Source organism: Panthera pardus, unplaced genomic scaffold (genome assembly GCF_024362965.1).
Source record: "Panthera pardus isolate Hobbes unplaced genomic scaffold, ASM2436296v1 HiC_scaffold_16, whole genome shotgun sequence".
Lineage (NCBI taxonomy): Eukaryota > Metazoa > Chordata > Mammalia > Carnivora > Felidae > Panthera > Panthera pardus.
The window spans coordinates 128,298,190-128,323,499 of NW_026526721.1; the positions used below are offsets into that span (position 1 = coordinate 128,298,190).

A 25,310-nucleotide genomic window follows, 5' to 3' on the forward strand; every position below is an offset into this window, starting at 1 on the left:
TGCACTCCAGTGTGGACAACAGGCTTGTGGTTCAAATCAGCACACACGGCCCCTAGAGGGGGTATCGAGGAGGAGCTGTGTGCTTGGCATCCTAATAGAACTTTAGTTAACCCCAGAGATCAGAGGGTGGATTGCTGTATTATTAATAATTATTTCAATTAATAAATAATAATAATAATAATAATAATAATAATAAATAAGGCAAGAGATCTTTCCACAAACCCCAGTGAGTCTGAGGAGCTTACTAGGTGTCTTAGGTTTGGTTCCCCAGAAGCAAAGCCTGAGGTAGGGATCCTGGTACCTGTAAATAATTAAGGGGTTGTTCTCAAGAAAAGCGGGGGCAAGGAAAGCAGTATAGAGGGGAGGAAGGTGCTAAACCAGGAGGTAGTCTCAGCAGGAGACTGGGACAGCCTGATCCCACAGAGAGCTTGGAGTATGAATTACACTGTAAAACCTACTCGCTTGGAAGCAAGTGGGCTGGACTTTTAAACCCCATGTCAGCCGTCATTGGCTGAGCGGGAGTGGGGGTGGCGGGCCTAACCTTCTCGGCCAGGTGTCTACTGTTTGAGGACAATTCCCTGGAGAAGTGGGGCCCCTGAAGAGGGACGTCTGGGGGTATCAGCGGCCATCACTCACAGCAGCGGCCTTGTGTAGGGTATTTCGGTGGGGCACTAACAGCGTCTACTATTCTTGTTGTGATTCTGTATCAGACGACCCTTTCAGGACTCAAAACTCATGCTGTGAAATGGGAATTTCTTGCAAACTCTGACCCACACGACTATGACTAGGGTTCAACAGTTGAGAGTTTAAACTGACATAAGAAACGCCAGGCTCCTCCCGGCCCACTCACCAGGGCCCGCAAGGATTCCGTTTCAGCCTGGAGGCTCTGGACCTGGCACGAAGTGTTGTGCAGCTCCAGTCTGAGGGCGGCGGCCAGCTTCTCTTCCTGGGTCTGCGCCATGCGGGCCATTTCCGCCTGTTGCTGTGGAGGGTCAGGTGTCCGCGTGAGCAGGGGTGCGTGGAGAGCCCGAACCTCGCTTTCCCTTTCGCCCTTCCCAGTGACCACTCCGCTGCATGTCACTTAGGGCAAACAGCTGGCAGACTGAAATATCCCCCTTTTTCTACAGATGCCCCCACCGATTCGTATCCAAGCATTTACTTAGTTTGAACATATAGTGCATGCAAATAGAATAAAATTCAAAAGATTTTTCTGAAGGATTTATAGGAGAAAGTCTCCTTTTGTCCCTATGCCCTAATTATCTAGTTCTCTTGTTTCCAGTTTCCTATACCTCTTTCCAGAAATATTCCATATATTTATAAGTAAATAGGTATGGTCATCCCCCATCCTCTTGCTTTGGTACTTAATATATCTTAGAAAATATTTTCTACCAGTATATATAGATCAATTACATTCTTTTATTAAAAAAATTTTTTTGGGGGGGGTGTTTATTTTTGAGAGAGAGGGAGAGAGTGTGAGTGGGGAAGGGGCAGAGAGAGACGGAGGCATAGAATATGAAGCAGGCTTCAGGCTCCGAGCTGTCAGCAGGGGCTGTCACGCAGGGCTGGAACTCATGAACCTTGAGATCTCGACCTAGGCAGAGGTCAGATGCTTAACGGTCTGAGCCACCAGGCACCCCTCAATTACATTCTTTTAAACGGCTCCATAGTATTGCCTTGTTTGGAAGCCCTTGCACCGATGAGCACTTTGTTGCCGGTCTTTGCCTGTTATAAACAATGGTGTGAAGAATGGCTTTATAACCCTCCTTTTCCACATGGGCGTATCTCTGAGGGGGTAAATCCTTGCAGTGGAACTGCTGAGTCAAAGGGCATGCATTTATCATTTCGACTAACGTTGCCAAATTGCCCTTCAGAGAACTTCTAACTCTGTCCAGTACTGTAAGGCAGTGCCAACTATCCCCACATCTGCTTTAGACGAGGAGCACTCAACTTCTCTGACATCCCCTGTTTCCTCATAAAAACCAGTCTGGCCACAATTGTGAACACAGGGGGTCTGTGTTTTGAAATTTCTCCCTGAGCGAGATGGACATAGTCTGGTTCTTCCCCATACTTTCAGTGGAGTAGGTCATCGCTCCCCTTTTCTTTGTGCTGGAGAACAGGGAAAACTAGAGGTCACCTTCATTCATCTGAGAGTAGTCGAAGGGTTATCTCTGAGCCAGTGATATGGGAGAAAACACCTGTTTTCTCTCCTAGGTTACTGGCTGGCTGGGTTGGCCATTTTTACTACATCTGAATACTTATTTATAGGGTTATGCAAAAATAGCCCAATCTAACTGACTAACTAAGAACACCCAGGTCAGAGAGCTCATATCTCAGGAGTAGTTCTTTCTGTGTGAGGGCTATAAAGACCTCAACAAAAACACCCATTAAAGAAAGGTCTGGGAGGGGCGCCTGGGTGGCTCAGTCGGTTAAGCGTCTGACTTCACCTCAGGTCGTGATCTCACGGTCTGTGGGTTCAAGCCCCGTGTCAGGCTCTGTGCAGACAGCTCAGAGCCTGGAGCCTGCTTCAGATTCTGTCTCCCTCTCTCTGACCCTCCCCCGTTCATGCTCTGTCTCTCTCTGTCTCAAAAATAAATAAAGGTTAAAAAAAAAATTAAAAAAAAAAAAGAAAGTTCTGGGATTGGGAGCCTGAGTGGCTCTGTTGGTTAAGCATCTGCCTCCAGATTTCAGCACAGGTCATGATCTCACGGATTGTGGGTTTGAGCCCTGCGTTTGGCTCTGTGCTGATGGCATGGAGCTTGCTTGGAATTCTCTCTCTCCCTCTCTCTCGCTGCCCTTCCCCTGCTCATGTTCTCTCTCTCAAAATAAATAAATAAACATTAAAAAAAAAAGTCTGGGATAGGCTGAAGGAGAATGGAAGCTGTGGGCCCAGCTCTGACTGGTCAGTGCATGGCTGTGTGTCCCTGGACTGTCATTCAGCCTCTCTGAGCCCCGTCCCTGCCCACAGAATGCAGATGACAGTGAGTGGAGAATGATAATCATATGACTATCTCTAGGGGTCACTCTGAGGCTTCCATCAGGTTATGCATGTGGACACTTTTAGAACCTTAAAAGCATGCAAATAGTGACAGCGTATATTCTCTATATATGTAAAAAGTACTATTAGCCAATAAATGAGTTTGTAAAAGATATTGTGGGTTGGATACTACTAATGATAACTCATAGGCGTTAAGCACTTAATGGTGCCGAGCGCTTCATTAACAGGGTTAAGTCCATTATTTCACTTAATCTTCACGACCCTATGAAACAAGTGTCATTGGTATTCCTATTTTACATGAGGAACTGAGGCACAGAGAGACTGGGCTATTTACTCAAAATCGTATGTCCTAGGAGGGCAGAGCTGGGCTCCAGTGTAGAGACAGATGCCAGACCTGTACTCTTAACCAGTACTGAGTGCTGCCGTTTCCACCAACCCATCAAGACTCCTGAAAGCAGAGTTGCCTTCCCCAAAGTGAAGGTGGACCACTCTAAAACATCTTTGTGGTCTGCCAAGCCCTCCTGCGATGGGTTGCCCTATTTTTCTCTGTCTCTTTCCGGTTGGGACTTGACCGTGTAGGCCGTGTGGCTGGGTGGGCAGTGGGAGGGTGGTGCTCTGGCAGACAAATGGAGTCTGGCGGTGCAGGGGCACAGAGCGGCCAGGGGCAGCCGGGAGCTGGAGTCGGCCCCTGACCCCTCACAGGAGCTGAGTGTTAAATTCTCAGGATGTTTGTAAGCTGGTTGGTAGACACCGCCATCATTAAAAATTAAATTGCATCAACTTACACTTAATTAAGTTTTATTAAAATGGTAACAAATTCTCCAAACACATCACTTGCTAATTTATTTACATTTTATCATTATCTGTGCCATCCATGGTCTTTATATTGATGGTACCTGTGTGGTGGGAATAACATTTAATGGACTCCTGAGCATGTCTGTCAAACTCTGTGCTCATTTACATCAAGTTAGGAGTTTGAAATCAGCCATGAGAGTATTTACCTCATGGAAATTGGTAAACACCACAAATCAGGGATTGAATTATTGTTTTGGTGACTATCTAGACTTAAGGAAATGTTAATAATGCAGATTAAACTTTAAGTTGGGTCATGTCTGTAGCCGTTGCATTAAAAATAGCAAAAACAGGGGTGCCTGGGTGGCTCAGTCGGTTAAGCGTCTGACTTCAGCTCAGGTCATGATCTCACATTCGGGGGTTGGAGCCCCTCATCGGGTTCTGTGCTAACAGCTCAGAGCCTGGAGCCTGCTTCCGATTCTGTGTCTCCCTCTCTCTATGCCCCTCCCCCACTCACACTCTGTCTTTGTCTCTCTCAAAAATACATAAACATTAAAAAAAAAGGAATAGCAAAAACATTAGAGGGAGTATTTTCCCAATATTTACAAACTGTTATCTGATTTGCGAAGAAGTTACTCATATCATTGATGAAAGGACTCATTAAGGTCAATGGAAATATCAACCGAAAATTCATATGAGAGCTATCCTCATTTATCTTTGACATGAGTGACTTTTTTGCTTAATCGGATATTAATAATCAAGCATATTTTGTAATCTGATTTTGTGACATTGTTGATGACAGAATTGTAAAAACAATTGGCAGATTTTGCAAGATTTCAGCAAGTCACACTGAAGGTATAGGTGCAAATGTAAAAGCAAAGTGAGTATTTTATCTTAAAATTTATGTTATCTCTTACCACCTCACATCTGTCAGAACGGCTAAAATTAACAACTCAGGCAACAACAGATGTTGGCGAGGATGTGGAGAAAGAGGAACCCTTTTACACTGCTGCTGGGAATGCAAAGTGGTGCAGCCACTCTGGAAAACAGTATGGAGCTTCCTCAAAAAGTTTAAAATAGAACTACTCTACGATCCAGCAATTGCACTACTAGGTATTTATCCAAAGGATACAAAAATGCTGATTCTAAGGGGCACACGTACCCCAATGTTTATGGCAGCATTATTGATAATAGCCAAAGTATGGAAAGAGCCCAAATGTCCATCGACTGATGAATGATAAAGATGTGGGGTGTGTGTGTGTGGGTGTGTTTGTGTGTGTGTGTGTGTGTGTGTGTGTGTATATATTTACATATATATTTACATATATATATACACAAAATATAATATTACTCAGTGATCAAAAAGAATGAAATCCTGCCATTTGCAACAATGTGGATGGAACTAGAGTGCATTATGCTAAGGGAAATAAGTCAGTCAGAGAAAGATAAATATGATTTCACTCATATATGAGATTTAAGAAACAAAACAAGTGAACATAGGGGAAGAGAAGGAAAAATAAGATAAAAACAGAGAGGGAGGCAAACTTTAAGAGACTCTTGAATACAGAGAACAAACTGAGGGTTGTTGGCAGGGTGTTGGGTGGGGGAGATGGGCTAAATGGGTGATGGGCATTAAGGAGGGCAATTGCTGGGATGAGCACTGGGGGTTATATGTAGGTGATGAATCACTAAATCCTATTCCTGAAATCATTATTACACTATATGTTAACTAAGTTGGATTTAAATTAAAAAAAAATTATGTTATCTCTAAAATTATATAAAGAAAACATCAACAGAAATTTCTCTGTTACCTTTTAATGGTACTGTGAAATCTGACTAGCACATAAATACACATGCTTATGTCTACCCCCTCCAGAGAGCAGGTGTGAAACATGACCAGCACATCCTGGGTAAGAAATGGAGATGGGTGGAAATCAGGTCCTTTGGAGGGTAAGTTTCAAAGCCTAGGTGGGTGGGTCTGGGGTGAATCTGCTGGCCCAGGCTCTCATAGTCCCCCATATGATCTGCCCTCCTCTCAACCCAGGCAGTAGGTGGTTTGTATTCAGAGTTTCACACTGGTCTTCGAGGGGATGAACACTTTATCCAAGTGTTTCCACAAGCAGCATGGTTTTGCACATATCTGAATACTGATTTAAGCAATTTTTATTTAAATCAATTCATTTTTTCTTTATAAAGAAATGTGTTCAAAATGGAAACTGTAGATAAGTTCTCAAATTTTGTGCACATCAGAATCATCTAGGGGGGCTTGTGAAAACGTAGATTCTGATTCAGGAGAGCTGAGCGGGCCTGGGAATCTGCATTTAAAAGTCCCATGTGATTTTTGGCTCAGGTCACGATTTCACAGTTCGTGGGATCCCTGATTGCCCCTCTCTTTCTCAAAATAAATAAAGTTAAAATAAAAAAACTGCCATGTGATGCCTGGTTCATGGAAGCAAAGTTCTAGATTGCTACAGAAACTGATAAAGCTGTGTCACTTGTCACAGACAAAAGATAGTTGAAAAATTAATCACATTAAAAAATTTTTGAAATGGAGCGAATTTTGGTTGTCAGGTTGCTAAGTGCCAAACCCTGCTTTCTCTTCATTGGAAGTTGAAATTAATAATATAAGAGAAGTGTCGGGGTACCTGGGTGGCTCATTAAGTGTTCAACTCTTGATTTTGGTTCAGGTCATGATCTCACAGTTCACGGGGTCAAGCCCTGAGTTGGGCTTTGCACTCACAGGGCACAGCCTGCTTGGGATTCTCTCTCCTTCTCTCTGCCCGTCCCCTACTTGAGTGCTCTCTCTCTCTCTCTCTGTCTCAAAAAAAATAAATAAGCTTAAAAAAATAAGTACGGGGAAGTGTTAATGACCTACCAGCAGCAAATGGAAACTTTCTTATACAGTTTAATTAATATGGAAAGAGAAAAATAAATTAACTTGCTTACTATGGGTTTCAGTGTCATTTTATATCATGCCCAATACCTTCTCAAAACAGCTTACCACACGTAATACTTACCCTTCATTTGGGGACAGTTAACTGCTTTAACTCACCTAAAAGTATTACCTGTTCTCTCCAATTGCTTTTTGGAGTTACGCTTTCTGATTAATAATTACTTTACTTCTATTTCCATTTCAATCCAATGCTTCCAGATTTCTCCTCACAGACCAAACAGTAGGTGTGTCAGTCTAGACCCTGAGGATAGGAACATAGGGCTCTGTTTTGTTGCTCAGTGCAGTTGCTAGGATGTGTAATGAGATTCAAATATGTTGGTCCCCAGGCTTTCAAACCAGCTTGAAATCTTGGCTCTGCTGTGCAGGAGAAGGCTCCCATGTTTGCACTACATCTATATTTCTGGGACAGGAGAGTATATTGACATTTTGAAATCTGGCAAAAGATTTCTTAAAAATTTTTTTAGCGTTTATTTATTTTTGAGAGAGAGAGAGAGAGAGACAGAGAGAGAGAGAGAGAGAATGAGCAAGTGTGAGGGGGGGAGGGTCAGAGAAGGGGACAGAGGATCCAAAGTGGGCCCTGTGCTGACAGCAGAGAGCCTGATGTGGAGCTCAAACTCACAAACCGTGAGATCATGACCTGAGCTGAAGTTAGACATTTAACCAACTGAGCCACCCAGGTGCCCTGGCAAAAAAAAATTTTTTTAATTTAAATTAAGGGGGCACCTGGGTGGCTCAGTCGGTTAAGTGGCTCAGGTCATGATCTCGCAGCTCGTTAGTTCGAGCTCCACGTCAGATTCTGTGCTGACAGCTCAGGGCCTGAAGCCTGCTTCGGATTCTGTGACTCCCTCTCTCTCTGCCCCAAACCCTCTCATGCTCTGTCTCTGTCTCTTTCAAAAATAAATAAACATTAAAAAAGTTGTTTTAAATTTTAATTTTGCATGTTATTGCACATGTAAGATGGGTGTGAGAAAGAACAGCAAGCATGCTTTGGAGTGAGTCAGAATGAAGTCTCTGAGAGTCTCCAAATGGAGGGGGAAAAGGGCCATCTCCTAACCCAGCCCTCTGCTATGCAGGCGTGTTCTTAGCAGAACATGTATCCAAGATGAGCGCTCAGACGTGGAAATGTGCAATCTGCCTTTTCCCAGCAGGTGCTGTGTGGATTTCAGCAAATCACTGGAGCTCTCTCTTTTTGCAGCTGGTGAAAAACAGCTTTACAAACGTGTTTGCTCAGCTTCAGAGTACAGCTAACCGCTTTGCTCTCAAGCCTCTTGGATCTCACGGGGTCACACTAACCTCATTATGTTCACTATCGAGGAGAAAGGGAAAGCAATGGAGTCCTTGAAGATACCGGGGTTCCCGATCTTCTATCACAGAGGAATCTTATCCCACGTGGGGGCAGGACACAGAAACATGATTTGGAAAGATCATGACAAGAGTCTGGCATACCCTTTTGGACCCTCAAGACAAAGGCTTCTCAACCTCACATTCCACAAGATGTCACTTGCTCATCTAAGTAAAGAAAATGAATCAAGACACCCCCACTCCCACCCCATGTGATCTGTCCAGGTCAACCTAGCTGTTAAGAATGTTGATACTGGAGTCAGAATGTGTGGTTTGAATCTCAGTTCTGCCTCTTTGTAACTGTGTATTCTTGGGTAAGTTACTAACCTCTCTGGGCCTTCCTTAGTTCCCTCCTCTGTAAAATGGATAATATTTCAATACTTATCTCATCATGGGAACACGAAATAAGAACAAGCCTGTGAGGTGCTCAGAACACCGCTGATACTTGGTAAATGCTCTGTTGGCAATGCCTTCATGACACATTGCATTCTGCCTTGCAGAAGTCTTTTTCTTCGTTTTAAAAATGTTTTATTTACTTTTGAGAGAGACAGACAGAGACAGAGTACGAGCGGGAGAGGAGCAGAGAGAAAGGGAAACGCACAACCTGAAGCAGGCTCCAGGCTCTAAGCTATCAGCACAGAGCCTGATGTGGGGCTCGAACTCATGAACTGAGAGATCATGACCTGAGCCACCCAGGTGCCTCTAGAAGAATGGTCTTTCTCTCTATTGCCTCCCACATGCACTCAGCCAACCTCACACTAGATTGTAGGTACCTTTCGTGAGTGGACAACTTCTCACTGACTCCTCCGTCTGCCCTGGTGACCTAACATGGTTTTTTACACCTAGGACATGCTCAGCAACATTTACTAAAGGTCTACAATGTGTCCTAGGCACATTCTAGGGACTACAGAAGAGGAGGGTCTACCAGCAGTGGAATTAAATCACATCTCCTTTTCATTAGGAGGATTAGCTATCATTATTATAATGACTATAAGTCACTTTATAGTCCTGCGGTGTCATATAAATGGTATTTAGCTAAGGATAGCTTTTGATAAGCAGCACACACACCCCTGACCTATCCAGCCAGATGTAGGATTTATTTGGGAGAAGGCTGGATGCTATCCAGTCTTTACCTGAGACATGAGTTCTCCTGTGTGGGAATTAAAAAGAAATACGTGTCTCGCTTGGTGAAACTTCAGTGTTGGCAGGAGAGCTGGCCTGGCAAGGCTAAGCCAGGTTTCTCCTTGAATTTACACAAGAGCCACCTGGCTGTTGAAGCTGCTCACTTAAGGCTATAGGACCAATTCCCAGTCTCAGTGGAAACTGGCAAAGGGCACAGCGAGGAGCACATGGCTTTGTGGTCTTGCGGCCCCTTGGCCATCAGTAAAGCACGTCCCGCTGAGGAAAGTGGCAGAAGAGGCTCGGCAGTGAGTGTAAAAGTATGAAAAGTATGTTTTCCTTCTTAAAGCAATTGTTGGAGAAGTCTAAATGATAGTATTTTTCTTCTGGTTCACGGAGACCATCCCATTCCTAAGAAGGAACTCCTCTGCTCTGTCTCTTCTTGGAGATTAACACGTGTTGAATGAAAACCCTACTACTTTTTTTTTTTTTTTTTAATTTTTTTTTTCAACGTTTTTTATTTATTTTTGGGACAGAGAGAGACAGAGCATGAACGGGGGAGGGGCAGAGAGAGAGGGAGACACAGAATCGGAAACAGGCTCCAGGCTCCGAGCCATCAGCCCAGAGCCCGACGCGGGGCTCGAACTCACGGACCGCGAGATCGTGACCTGGCTGAAGTCGGACGCTTAACCGACTGCGCCACCCAGGCGCCCCAAAACCCTACTACTTTAATTTCTCAGGGATTGGAGCTGTTTCATCTTTGCAAGTCTCTTATTTTAGAAACAAGGTCCCTATACTTTTCATGGGGAAGAGCTACCACTGAGAAATATCTAAGATATTTTGAGACCACAGAATCAGGTGGCCAGGGATGGGCCAGGGACTTTGTGCCCACAGCACCAAGCACCTGGTCTGTGTTTAACAAATGGAGTCCGAGTGAGTGAGCGAGTGAAGATTTCTTGGTAGAATGTATGAGGAGGAGCTTACAATGTTGGGTGATCCTCTATATAGATAGTCATTCAAATATTGGTCGTCAACCAGTTATGAGGGTGGAAACACAGTGTGAATGGTGAGGGTCTAGGAGTGCCCTTTACAGTATACACGCTGTACTTGGTAGGGTAAAGAACAGGTGAAAGTGGCCAGTGCCTACCTCAATGAGACGGTCTCTTTATTTTCCCTTCTAACAACTACTCTGACTCCCCTGCCCTGTCCCCCGGCCAGACCAGCCGGGCTACACTACTGTAACACACAGTGACAGGAACCAAACCCTGGTCTCCTGACTCCTCTAGTAACCCTGCCTTACTGGCTAACGATACCTTTTGAAAGCTAGCTGGAACTACCATAAATTAAGTAAAAAGACAATTGACAAGCTGAGAACACATTTACAACTTATTGCAGGGAGAGGACGAACTTTTCTAACGTACAAAGAGTCACTACAAACCAGTAATAAAAAGTCCAAGACTGGGATGCCTGGGTGGCTCAGTCGGTTAAGTATCCAACTTTGGCTCAGGTCATGATCTCCTGGTTCATGGGTTCGAGCCCTGTGTTGGGCTCTGTACTGACAACTCAGAGCCTGGAGCCTGCTCCCTCTCTCTCTGCCCCACCCTCGCTCATGCTCTGTTTGTCTCTCTCTCTCAAAAATAAACGTTAAAAAAAAAAAGTCCAAGACCTAACAAAAATGGGTAAAAGGTATGATCTGATAGTATACATGAGAGCAAATATGGCTGAAATTCAGCATGTAAAGAGATGTTCCACCTACCTTATAATATGAGAAATGCAAAATAAAACCGCACCGAGAAACCATGTTTTACCTATAATATTGACAAAGATCACAAGGTATGAGAACTCACAGTATTGGCGAGGATGTGGGGAAATGGTCACTCTCAAACATTTCTGATGAGAACGTAAAGTGTTACAACCTTTACCTAGGGTAATTCGACAACATTTATCAAAATTACCAATGTACATAATTTTTGACCCAGCCATTCCACATCTAGGAATTTATTCAGTAGATGTATTTCCATCTTGGGAAGTGAGGGACATACATAGTTAGTGACTTATCTCATTTATAAAAGCAAAAGATTTTATAAAAGCCACTTAATATTCATCAGCAAGGCATTAAATAAATCCTGGGATATCCATTAGCTAGAACAGGGGTTGGGAATTTTTTTCTATAGAAGGCCAGATAGTAAATATTTTAGGCTTAACAGACCATATGGCCTCCATTGCAATTTTTCGCTTCTGCTAGCGTATGCAAATGCAGCCATAGACAATATGTAAATGAAGGAGCATGGCTGTGTTCCAATAAAGCTTATTTGCAAAATACAGGCAGTAGGTCAGATTTGGCTGTGGGCCATAGTTTGCTGCCCACTGTGGTATAATATCATGCATCTAAAAAGCATGAATACTACTATTTGTGTAAAGAGAAAGAGAATATATACGTATTCCCTTGTATGTGGATAAAATATCTCTGAAAGGACTCATAATATAAGGATAACATTGACTGGCCCAGTAGAAAAGAACTGTATGTCATTTCGCACATTTTGAATTTTGAAGCAAGTGAAGGTATTATATATCAAAAATGCTTAAATAAAAGTAAATTAAAAAAAAAGAAAGAAAAACAAGCTGGGCCCAAAGCTCTTCCTGTGACACTCCCCCTCAGTGCTTGTAGTGAGCGCACCAGAATAAAACATGGCTTATTTCACTGAAGAGGCATCAGGATTATAGCCAACTCATCAACACACAGGGTCTCCTAGATTGCAGATGCTCTTAGGGCTTCTGCTGTTTCTGTCCTCCTTCAAAGGGACTCTCCCAGTTGGCTATCTTGCCATCTAGAGTCAGTGACCCCAGGTGACTAGCAGAAACCCATTTCAATCCAATTTCATATATTCTAGAAAATATTCACTTTTGTACAAGCAAGCAAAGGGAATGTGTTGACATGGCAGCCTATATAAAATATTTGCCCTTTCAGGGTAAATTATTATTTGTGAATATGGGTAATGTGGAGACATGTTATCCAAGGTTTCTAGTCTCCTATGGGTAGATCCAGACCTATGTTGTCCAATATGATAGCCACTAGCCACACATAGCTATTTAAATAAAAATTAAATAAAATTAAAAGTTCAGCTTCTCGGGGCACCTGGGTGGCTCAGTCGGTTAAGCATGAAACTCCAGCTCAGGTCATGATCTCGAGGTCAGTGAATTCAAGCCCCACATCGGGCTCTGTGCTGACAGCTCAGAGCCAGGAGCCTGCTTCAGATTCTGTCTCCCCCTCTCTCTGCTCCTACTCCGCTGGTGCTCTGTCTCTCAAAAATGAATAAATGTTAAAAAAATTTTTTTAAAAAAGTTCAGCTTCTCAGTTGTATGAGGCACATTCCAAGTGCATAGTAAGCACAGGTGGCCTATAGCCGCCATACTGGAAAGATGTACAGATTATACAACAACAGTTCCATCATTGTGGAAATTTCTATTAGAGGGCACTGCTCTAGTCAGTTGCTAATGTGTCTTCCAGCCCTAAGACTATCAATAACCAGAAACCTCACAATTCATCTCAATCTGTTCACCTCTCTTCATTCTCTACTGTCTCCACAATCTGTCATCCTGACTGTGGGAGGCATGATGGTTAGAGCTCCAATGAAGTTCCTGACCACAAATGCCTTGAACTGATCTGAGGCGAGTGCAGACCACCATCAGAATAGGTAGCGTGGGAGCATTTGCTGTGGGGTTCCTGGCCCCCAGGAGCTATTAATAGGAAGCTGAGTTCTCTCTCAGTGGCACCTCCCACCCCACCCCACCAGCTTGTGCTGGTAATTGAGTAAGCCTTTGGTTATTGCCCACATCCTCCCGCTGCAGTGAACAAGGGACAGGGATGAGGCTTCCAGGAGTGAGGGTGTGGAGACCCCAGGGGGGTGGTTAAGAAGGCAAAACAGAGCCTGTCTTGTTTGCTCCAGAATGGAAAATCTCAGATTAGGAATGCTAGGAAAGAGGGGCATGATAGCGGCCCCCCCATATTCCCAAGGTGGCCTTGTGAGGGTCTGTGGGCTGCAGACTGGGGAATGTATTCCATGGCTAGCCAGGAGGTCTGGAGGGTGGTATGGCATGTTGTCTGTGGTTCCCTGAACATCCTCAAATACCTTGAGGTGGGTAACCACAATAAACCAAAGGAAGGGCCAGGCTGCAAGACCCTCCAGAAATTTTCTGGACCAAACTGATCTCCCCAAACATGGAGTTATACAATTTGAGAAGTTCCAAAAACTGGACCGCCAAAGTTCCTGACATCCACGACCGTGGCTGGAGAGAACCTAGCCATAACCTCTTTATAAGCTTTTATTGATTTAAAACTAGGAGGAATGGGGCGCCTGGGTGGCTCAGTCGGTTGAGCGGCCGACTTCGGCTCAGGTCACGATCTCGCGGTCCGTGAGTTCGAGCCCCGCGTCAGGCTCTGTGCTGACAGCTCAGAGCCTGGAGCCTGTTTCGGATTCTGTGTCTCCCTCTCTCTGACCCTCCCCCGTTCATGCTCTGTCTCTCTCTGTCTCAAAAAAAAAAAATAAATAAATAAATAAACGTTAAAAAAAAAAATTTAAAACTAGGAGGAGTTAGCAGATAACTGGTAGCAGATGCTGATGGCATCCACCTTTATCCCTCAGGCTGAAACATGTTTGTTCTCCCCAGCTTCCATTCCACTGACAAATTCCATACTTCTTTGCCTGGGAGAGCTTTCTCTGAAGTCTTTGAAAGGTCACTGTGCTAGCAGATGCCAGATGTCTGATGGGGATGGTATTACTACCCCAGCTTCCTCGCCTTTCCCTTCTCTTGTATTCTGTACTGTTCCCCAGAAGCCCTGTGGCTTCAGAGTCCAGTCTCCCACAGTGGCTGCTGGTTGGAGAATGAGTTCTTTGTTGGTTCCCTTCTCTACCGGTATTTTGTACTCCCCACCCGCCCCGGCCAACTTCCAGATAAACCATTTCCACTTTAATATTTGTCTCAGGGTCAGTTTCTGGGGAAACCTAAACAAAGACATAAATTAATCATGTCAATTAATTTTCAGGCTTTCCAGGCTGAAAGGTAATTAAATACATGTTTGTATGCTCTCTGCAAAAGGTTTTGAAAGCAGTGTGTGCTAAGCCATTTCACATTTATGCTTTGCTGCCAGGAAACCGACAGGAGATGCTCAGGACGGGCAAATGTCAGCCCCCAAGGGCATGACAGCAACTGACAAAACTATTTATTGGAGGACTTCTGGCTGTCAGTTCTGATCTCTGTTGATGATCAGAGGAATTCACTCATTCTGCAAATATTTTCTGAGCTCCGCCTCTCTGCAAGAGGCCCAGGCAGCATTAGCCAAATGAAAACAAGTACTGTCTGTTTTCTCTGAGATGCAGCTTTCAGATTACTCTATTAAAAAAAACACTAATGAATCTGTTCAGAATTAATGCTTGAATTACTGTTGGGTTGGTAATGATTCTCAAGAGTGTGAAGGGTGAATAATAATGGCCAGGAGTTTTTTCCTTTTCAAACTATGCAGGATTTATTTCTGTGAATTCAATGCCCCTTCCCTCCTCCCTGAAGAAATAATTGCTACAGGGGCGCCTGGGTGGCTCATTTGGTTAAGCCTCCAGCTCTTGATTTCGGCTCAGGTCATGATCTTACGGTTGGTGGATCCAGACCCTCGTCTGGCTCCATACTGACAGTGTGGAGCTTGCTTGGGATTCTCTCTCTCTCTCTCTCTCTCTCTCTCTGCCCTTCCCCCCCCTCCTCAACAAACAAACAAACAAACAAACAAACAAACAAACAAACGAAGAAATGATCACTACAGTGTGGTGTATGCCCCAGGAGGGTTGGGACAGAACAGGGTTGCACACCACAGAGATTCTGCTTTGGGAACAGAGCCAAGCAGGAATGACAGCCCAGTGTGGAGTAAAGGTGCCTGGACTGGGAGCCTGGAGAGCTGAACTGTGCCAGGACTGGGTGCCTGGACTGGGAGCCAGCCAGCTGTGTGACCTCAGGATGTCACTGCCCTCTCTGGATCTGTCTCCTCACCTTTGAAACGAGGAAATGGGATGGTCTCTAAGGTCCTGGATTATAAATATTCATGAATCTTCTAAAAAAGAAGCAATGGACCAAAATCAAACCTGTGGTTTGGTTTCACTATCCCTTTGTGTTGTTCCACCTCTGGCCTGGTTGGAGGTGGGGAGCTGCATTTTGTGCAGTTAGTAGGCACTATTTGCCATAAAAAATGTTTGCAGTGACCTGGCCCATGGAATTAAGGTTAGAAAGAAAAGGGGCGTTGAAAGGGGATAAGGGGTAGAGAGATGGGGGACTAAAGATGTTTTCTGGGCTGGAGAACATTAGGGGGTCCAGAATCGGTGAACACCCTGATCTGAAGGTTTCTGTTGATACTTAGGGGCTAGGGGATTGAGGGGCCACAGGGGGAAGAAAGAAGAACAGAAAACGTCCTCCTGGTTTTCTTTTAGTAGCTTTTATAAACTCTTGTGGCTCTCCAGCCTTCCTGTATATTAGAATCATCCAGCGAGCTTAAAAAAATCACAGAGACCCTCTCCTTCTTCGGATTTGAGTGGTCTTTGATGGCACCTGGAAATGAGCGTTTTTGAAAATGCTCTGAAATAATCCCGCTGTGCAGCTGGAAATGAGTCCCACCAAACAGCGACTCAAAGCATAGGAGCAGTCCACTTGCCTTCTCTCCAAAAGATGAGCTATCTCATTTTTCATACCTTTTCCACACCTTTCTTTCTCTTCTGTTCCTCTCATCCTGGGCCTCAAAATGCCCCAAGTCATACATGGCTGGGAGATGGAGAAGGGAAGAAGAAACCCTATGCATTCTATTTTCTCGTTAATTTCTTGATTATTTATGAGGTTTAATAAAAGATGTTTTTCTCCATGAATATAACTCATAATATTTAAGAAAAACTTTAAAAACACCGTGCTCAAAAACAAGGGAGCAAAAACATCTCAACAGGTCAAATAGGCCCCTCCCTCAAAGACAACCGCTGCTAACACCAACACATTTTTGCGTTTTTTTTCTAATTCTTCCCTGATGCCTCATTTCTTTGTTTGATTGCTTCACCCTACTGTATATACCAGGGGTTGGCAAACTGCAGCCCACAGGTAAATCTAGCCCACCTCTTGTCTCTGTAAATAAAGTTTTATTGGAACACAGCCATGCTCATTTGTTACCTTTTGTCTACAGCCGCTTTCACAGGACCATGGCAGGATTGAGTAGTTTCAACAGAGACTGTCAGGCCCAGGAAGTCTAATATTTATTATTTAGTGCTTTCCAGAAAAAGTTTATTGGTTCCTGGAATATACCCTTCTGTACTCTTGTATCCCCCATGTTACCTTATTATGTGAGCATTTCCCGTGTTGTTATAAATGCTTCATAAATATTTCTAACAACTTCCTGGAATTTAATTGCATGGTTAGGTTATGGCTTAGCCTTACCCCTATTATTAAACATTTCTGTGTCCCCCCACCCAGTTTTTTCATTCTTTTTTTTTTAATGTTTATTTAAACATTAAATAAGAGAAACAGTGTGAGCAGGCAAGGGGTAGAGAGAGAGAGGGAGACACAAAATCTGAAGCAGGCTCCAGGCTCTGAGCTATCAGCACAGAGCCTGAGGCAGGGCTCGAACTCACGAACTGTGAGATCATGACCTGAGCCTAAGTTGAACGCTTAACTGACTGAGCCACCCAGGCACCCCAGTTTTTTTCATTCTTTAAATGAATGCTTCAGTGAGTATGTTTGGATGTAAACTTTATCTGTGTTTTCAATGATTTGTTTAGGAAAGTGTCCAGATTATTCAACTGGAAGGTAGGGGCATTTCAAGACTTTTAACACATATCATGAATTCCCTCACTCAATGATGTCATACGAGTTTGTACTCCTCAGTAGTAATATAGGGGAGAACCGACTTCTCCACACACTTGTCGGCATTAAGTTTTAAACATGTTCTGCATTTAGACAGGTAAGCCGCTATCATCTTAAATTGCATTTCTTTTATGTCTAATGAGATTGAAACTTGCATTTCTTCTTTTCTATGTTGACTGCTTTTCACCTTTGCTTGGCCTCCTTCTGCACAGGGCAGAGGGGAACACACTCACCTTGGCTTGGAGCAAGGCTCCTGCCTCCGCCCGGTTCTTTTCCACATCTCTCTCCCAGTGGATTCTGATGGTCTCGAGGATGTCGTCCAGACCAGTGCCAATGGGAACACCCATTTGTTCCAGCTCAGACCCTGCCAGCTGTTTGTACAGCACTTTCACATCCTGCAAATGACGATAGATGCTTCAGGTGAGTTCCAGAGGTGAAGGAAAGGACACAGAAGTTGAGCCAGCATAAGCCCAGGTCTGTTGGGTAATACTTATGCTTCTTATTCTGCTACTGCCAAAAGTGGGGCTTCGCAGAGACTGGCAAAGTCCCTGACCCTGTCATCAGCACCGGTGCCATAGTCTCCTTCCCCAAGGACGTATTTCTTAGGCTGGTCTTCGCAAGCCCAGACCCACTCAAAGCAAATGTCAAAACAAATAAATAACCAAATAACAACACAAACAGAGTAAGCAACAAGAGTAAGATGAAATTGATGGATTTCGTAAAGTCACAGTAGGCAGGAAGAGGTTTAAAGGTAACTCTGGAGTCCCTCAAAGGTTGGAGGTGGGGGGAGTGGTACCAAACAACTGAGCTAGGAACAGGAAGTGGGCTTTGGGTTCCTGGTCAGCCTGAGGTCGGACAAAAGAAGGGACTTCCCAATGGAAGCATGGTTAAGTGAGTTGACCTTTCAACTGAAAGCACTTTAAGTGTCTGATCAGCGACTTGTGTGAGGTGGTTTAGAGTCAGTGCCATTCCACAGGGAACTGGAGGGCTTCCCCGTTGGAGGTCCCACTGAGTCCTGTCACTCAAGCATCTGACCTAATTTCATTAATGAGTGTGTGTAAACCACAGCTTGGATCTACCTTCAGAGCTGTCTTGTTTGTCCTATGCAGTGCTTAAAAAAAAAAAAAAAAAAAAAAAAAAAAAAAAAAAAAAAAAAGAGACGTGAAATACAGTGCCTTGAGGTAGGGGATGCTCTCTCCAGTTCAACACAGACTCCGTCACTCTTGCCGGTGTGGACCTGCTGTCTCCTCCATTTATGTACCAGCCTGGTCTCAAAGCCACTTGAATTTGAGACTCCCCGGGGTAAGCTTACCCACTACAAGGCTTTGAAGGTATTTTACCCGCATTTTCCCTGCAGCCCTGGGCAAGGGACGGGGAGAGGCCGAGATAAGCCACCATCACTGATGTGAACCTCCGTGAGACAGGTGAGTGCCTGTGGTCTGTGGCCAACCCAGCGTTGCCCCTGCCCCCACCTACCTCCTCATAGCCCCTTGACAGAAAGCCAAGTTCTTCTTTCAGGCTTTCTATTTGACTCTCCAGATCCATTTTTGTCAAGTTAGCCTCATCGATGACTTTATACAGAGAGTTAATTTCCTCTTCTGCTGCCTTTCGAAATGGCTGCTCATTTTCATATCTGCAGATAAAGTAAGGTAAAGAGCAGAGGTGGGCAACCCAAAAGGGAAAATAATCAGAAACGTTACCAATAGGCCAATTATGTCATAGACAAACAGATGTGAAAAGTCACTGTTCCAACAGCTTTGAGGGCACTGTTAATGCAAGTCTTACATGTTGATTTATTATCATGAAAATGATTGCAGCCAACTTCTGATGGCCCAGCTTCACAGGCTGCCAGGCTCAGGGGCTCTGGAGGCACAGAACTCTAGGGAAAGCTTCTCCGGGAGTTGAGATCCAGGTAAGGGGATCTGGCCTTGTCACCATTATTGTGATTTGTCATCCTTTCCCTTGAGGATCTTTTAACAGACATGACTGAGAGTCTGCTAAGTACCAGGCTATGTGCTAGTGATCCCCAAATAAAAAGCATGGTTTCTGCTCCAAAGAACCCACGTGAAAATTTAAAACTGTGGCTGCAAAACCCAGTGCCATCAGGGGCCAAGAGGGGAATATAGATGAGGGACGAGGCCCAGGTCTGGGAAGCAGGGAGAGGTGGGGACGGGACAGGAGCACACAGGACGGCTCACCCTACAGGCAAGGGGAGGCTGCTGCGTGGAAATATGTGTGCCCTTTCTCTTCAAGAGAAACGAGGAAACCTGGATTTGAACGTAAAATATCCAGAGTTTTAAAAACTTGCAGCTTATACAATCACACACACACACACACACACACACACACACACACACACACACACGCACACTGACACAAGTCTGAAACTGTGCCCTCCCCTCCCACCACCAAGTTCTTTCTTTTTTTCCCCCAAGTTTTTATTTAAATTCTAGTTTACATACAGTGCAATATTGGTTCAGGAGTAGAAATCAGTGATTCATCACTTACATATGACACCCAGTGCTCATCCCAACAAGTGCCCTTCTTAATTCCCATCACCCCTTTAGCCCATCCCCCCACCCACCTCACCTCCATCAACCCTCAGTTTGTTCTCTGTCTTTAAGAATCCCTGAGTTCTTTCCATCTCTGGTTTGCGCAGAGCCTTCTTTCTAAAAGCCACTCAACATCTTTGCCAGTTTCCCCCAGTGTTAACCCCTTTTCTTCCACAGCCTTCCACCCAGGTGTACCCCATCAGCCAAATTTCACACCTTACCTTCATCCATCCATAGGATGGAGAAAGCTCACACTTCTCATTGAAGAAAGCATCTTAGGGCTTTAGAGTTTTAAGGGCATTTAGGGTTCCTAAATGTCTCCCACTCCATGACAATGCCTTGATAGCATTCTTGATAGGTGATCATGTAATCTCTGCTTGACTACTTCCAGTGATGGGGAACTCATCACCTATCAAGGCCACCGTTCCATTTTGGGACAGCTGTAATTATTACAAATTTCTTCCTTAAAGAGCTTAAGCCTTCATTCCTGTAAGAGTCTGAGTTCCACTCTCTGGAGTACCCAAAGTCAGTCTAATCCTTCTTTCTGGCAGTCCTACAAATATTTAGAATGTCTCTTATAGCACTCTTGCTTTCCCGCTCATCTCTCCCTCCAAGCCTTTTGTTCCTCAGGTTAAACATTCCCGGTTCTTCCGTTCTTCATACAAATTGGTGTCCATGTCCCTCATCATCCGTGGCAGGGACTATGACCTTTCTGTCTTTGTATTCTTAGCACCCACCTCCAGGCTTCAGATAGATTTGTGGAATGATTAGAAATGCCCTAATTGGTCTATGTCCTTCTCAATATGTGATACAGAAAATGGAATGTAAAACTCCAGATGTTCCCTGATCAATTCAGAGTCCTGGGGGACTGTTTGCTCCTTTGTTTAAACCCTTCAGTTCTATTCACCATGGGCCCTAAGGTTTCCTTTGAGGGGGTTTGTTTTTTTGTGTGTTTGTTCATTTGATTTTGACCAGCTGTATTTGCTGTTGACTAATATTGGGTGTCCTCTCAACTAGAGACCCTGAGCATTTTTCACAAGCCCATTACCTTGTCCTTTCTGGGTGCACCTGGTATTTGAACCCCAAAGAGAGGATCCGCATATATCTTCTCTCAGTTTCATTGGCCCAGTGTTCCAATGTGTGGGGATCATTTTGATTCCTAGTTCTGCCTGTCATCTTTCTCTTCGCCACCCCTCCTGGCTTTGTATCTTCTGCCATTTTGCCCTACCTGCTTTCATGCACCTGTGGTTAAAAATAGTAAATGAAGGAACCAAGGACAGAGCCCTGTGGCATACTGCTAGAGACCTTTCCTCAGAGTTGGACCTGCACCTTTGAATCACCCCCTGAGGAGCTGGTTTCTAAAGCATTTTTATGTACTCTCTATGTGGGATTAGATTTTCTACCCAAATGTATTCTTTAGGAAGTACTGTATTTTTATTAACATTTAATCTTTTGGAAACGAGTCTTGCCCTTCTAGCTGGAATGAAAACCCACCCATAGCACTGGGATTGGTCCCTTTTGACCCCCGCTGGAAGAGTCTCTGTGTGCCTCCAAAGTCCTGTTGTGCTTATCTCTCCAGGGAGCCTGGTCCTTTCCAGGATATGCACCACTCAGCATTATGGGAGGTCTTAGGTGCTCTACAGATCTTTGTTTGGAAGTCCTTTAGAATTTGACACTTATCTGTGATATCCCCAAGGCTTGGGGATATCCCCAAGGCTGGGGAAAGCTGAAAGTTTAGCTTTCTCTCACTGTCTTTCATTCCTTTCCCCTTCCATGTTGAAGTCATCAAATAGAATCTCTGTGTTGGTGATGCCCAGAAGTGCCTGTCTTGACCTGTGGGCCACTCTGGCCTGGCATCTTCAGTGGTCCACCACAACTTCTCCATCAGCTCAGCTCAGCTCTGCTTGCTCAAAGCCAAGCTCATTACTACCCTTGAATTTAGACCAGCTTTGCTTCCACAATTTTCTATTTTTGTCGAGAGAATGGCAAATCTTCTCACTTACCCAAGTTCAACACCTGAAACTTACCTTTGCCTTCTATTTTCAGGCTGCATATGTAGATAATTATCAACCCCTGCCAATGATTTCTTTGACCCATCCCTCAAGTCTGCTCATGGCCACCGTTCCAGGCAGACCTTGAGCTGTAACAGCCTCTGATCGTCTTCCCACAACTGACCCACAGTAGTGCCTCCAGAGGAACCATCCTTAACCATATCCAGTCACCATCTGCTCAGAGCCTTAAGTGTTATCCTCTGGCCCCTAAGTAATCTGATCTCACCTTACTTTCCAGCCATGGCTCCCAGTACAGACTCTGCCCTTCCACTGGTCCAGCCCCTTTGCTCCCATTGCTTCTTGCTGGTTTGCCCTGCTTCTCCTCTCCACCAGTACAAAGCTGAAATTTTGAAGCTGAAGACTAGTCATGGTGAGCCACTGTTCAGATCCCTTCTATGGGTCTCTTCTTCTCTCAGGTCATCTCTGAGCTCTTTGGTAGGCTGACATGATACTCCAGGATTTGGTCTCTCCCTGATTTTCAAGCCCCACTGGTTGTCCCTCCTTTCTTCACTCCACATGCCCCAGTTACAATGAGCTACTTGGTGGCCACGAATACACCATGTTTTCTCATGTCCTGCCTTAACACATACTACCCTCTCTGCCTGGAAATTCGTGTCTCCTTTATTGACCTCCACAACTCCTGCAAAGGACCCAAGTCAGGCGTCACCTCTTTGGTCAACCCTCCCTGGCCAACTAAATGTCCCCACCCCACCTGTGCTCTTCTCAGTGATGGCACAACCACCCCATGATGCTACTATCTGTTCACTCCTCTGTCTTTGACACTGAACTGTGAGCTCCTCGAGGTTCCATTTACTTCATCCCCAGGACCTGGCCAGGGTCCGGGCAGCTATTCAAACATTTCTTGAATTTATTCATTTATTCATTAATTTAACAACTATTTGTCAGGCATCTATCTTGTGCGTGGCACTGTTAATACACTGGGGAACAAAACAGACCAAGCCCCTGCTACTCAGTTGGATGGATGGATGAAGAAATGTATGAATGCATAATGAATGAATAAATGAATGAATGAATGAATGAATGAATGAAATTTTGGTTACATCCTAACTTAACTTCACACCTAATTAAATTCTATCTTAAATGTAGCACAAATGGTTTCACGTCTCTTGGCATCCATCTCTAACTGTGCAGTTAGCTGTCAGTGGAAGCCGATGGCTTCGCTTTTTTGTGCTTCTGTGACCTTGACCAGCACAGTGTTGTCCAAGACAGCAACCCCAGCCGATTGAGTTTCCTTGACTCGAGAGTGGCCACTAGCGGAGGTCCTTTTATCAGATGGAGAAGCCTGGTCTTAGAGAAAGGAACGACTCTGGGTCTGAGGAGACGTAGTGATTTTCCTTTCCATCACAATACCCTTTCTATCCTAAGACAAGAATGGCAGTGGGGTCACTGTCTTCCCCAAAGACTCCCAGCTATGTGCCTTTCCTCTTTGCCCTTATCAATTTAAGGAAATGTTCCTTGAATAACTATCCCATCACCCATCTAATTGCCCAACATCCAGAACCCCTTCCCCGCAGAATATTCCCAAAATCACTGTGTTCATCAATGAAAGGTCTTTTTCATTTCACTTCTCCAACACGGACCACAGACCTCATGCACCATCATGACTTTGCCCTAAATGCATCTCTCTCCTATCACTAGTACTTTATACTGGTCCTTAAATTTATCTACTTAAAAAGTACATGTTAAATCAGTAAACTTTAAAAGCTCTTTATATTAAATACATTTTAAATTGCTACTCTAAATTATAGTAGCTATGGTGGAAAAACAGTTTCATGAGTCATAAATAGAAGGTAACTATAAAAATCCATAACTATTAAAAACAAAGTGTCTATCCTTCTATCGCTTAAAATGATCGTCATCAGTGGTCTACACACCATATTTTAGGAAACACTGTACTAGACTTCAAAAGATGTTTTTCAAGGCTGGTGAGTTAAAGCTACTGAGGCCTGGACCCACCCCCAGGGACGGTGGTTTCATCCGTCTGTGCAGCTTGCATGTTGGCAGCTTTAAGTGCCCAGGTCATTCTGACATGTGGCTGCAATTGAGAAGCATTGCTCAAAACCAGCTGTTCTCCACGTGTGGTCCCAGGACCAGCAGGATCAGCATCATGGGGACCTCATTAGGAGTGCAAATTTGGGGCCCCACCCCAGACTACTGAGTCAGAAATTCAGAGGGTGGGGCACAGCCATCTGTTTTCTAGAAGACCTCCTGGTGGTTCTGAAGCACACTACAGTCTGAGAATCCCTGCCCTGAACCAGGTGACACTGGGCAAAGTCTCTGAGCCCTGGGGACCTGGTTTGTGTCTAGAAGGAGGGTTTGAACTGGACGATCTTTCCTCTGGATTCTCCTGGGGCTTCCACTATCCCACTCCAGCCTTCTGTGCTGCTGGAAGGGAACGCTGCGGACCCTCGGAATAGCAGTCCCCGAGTTGCACAGTGGTCTGAAGGTGCGGAGTGACTGTCCCCCCTGCTGCAGAAGTTACCTCTCGGGGCACCTGGGTGGCTCCGTCAGTTAAACGTTTGACTCTTGATTTTGGCTCGGGGCACGGTCTCACTGTTTGTGGGATTGAGCCCCATGTCAGGCTCTGCACTGACAGCACAAAGCCTGCTTGGGATGCTCCCCCTCTCTCTCTATCTGCCCTTCCCCCTCCTCTGCTCTCTCTCTCTCTCTCTCTTTCTCCTTCTCAAAATAAATAAACTTAAAAAAAAAAAAAAAAGAAGAAGAAGTTACCTCTCTTTAAAGTCGTCTGCACCCGCCTGGATATTCTCTGTCTGAAGCATGAGCCGGGCATTTTCCAAGACCGCCTCGCCCACCTAGAAAGATCACGCACATCAGAGGAGACAAGGTCACTGGACCATCTTCCCTTACTTCCCACTGTGACTCGCACTGGGCACAGAGGTTCTGGGGAATAGAGCACTTTTCTTACAGCAAATATTTTTAGAATTCAAGTATCTCTCTCCAAAAAGGTAGGGAGGAGATAAACCACAAAGCATAAAATCGGGGTGTCTTTTTTTTTTTTTTTTTTTTTTAATTTATTTTTTTGGGACAGAGAGAGACAGAGCATGAGTGGGGGAGGGGCAGAGAGAGAGGGAGACACAGAATCTGAAACAGGCTCCAGGCTCCGAGCCATCAGCCCAGAGCCTGACGCGGGGCTCGAACTCACGGACCGCGAGATCGTGACCTGGCTGAAGTCGGACGCTTAACCGACTGCGCCACCCAGGCGCCCCAAAATTGGGGTGTCTTTTAAGAGCCTTTAGACGTGGATTTTTGGAGCTAAAATATTACTCAAAGGCAGACTTGTTCCTAGCCTCTGTCATAATGCTGAGCTCTCAACTGCCAGTGAAGCTTCTGGCTCCTTAAACGAAGTTTCACTGGTTTGATTTAGTGGCTCTTAACATTTTCTGCTCGTGGGTGCCTTTGAAAGGCTGACGAAATCTTTAGGTCAGTGCTGTCCGATAGAACTTTCTGTGGTTATGGCACTCTTCTATGTCTGCACTATCACGGCCACACGTGGCTACTGAACACTCAACATGTGGCCAGGATGACTGAGGAGCTGAAAATTTAATTTCATTTGAATTTAAATAGCCACCTGTGACTAGTGGCCA

General features: G+C 44.7%; 1 protein-coding gene across 1 annotated transcript in view; it reads right to left on the minus strand.

The window, feature by feature from the left end:
- BFSP2 (beaded filament structural protein 2) overlaps positions 1-25,310 on the minus strand; it is a 68,935-nt gene that overhangs the window by 8,913 nt on the left and 34,712 nt on the right. Inside the window, exons 2-5 of the mRNA XM_019436722.2 lie at positions 24,436-24,518; positions 18,558-18,714; positions 17,315-17,476; positions 851-982 (exon numbers count right to left, since the gene is read on the minus strand). Of these exons, the coding sequence (XP_019292267.1) occupies positions 851-982; positions 17,315-17,476; positions 18,558-18,714; positions 24,436-24,518 (534 nt within the window). The remainder of the gene's footprint in view (positions 1-850; positions 983-17,314; positions 17,477-18,557; positions 18,715-24,435; positions 24,519-25,310) is intronic.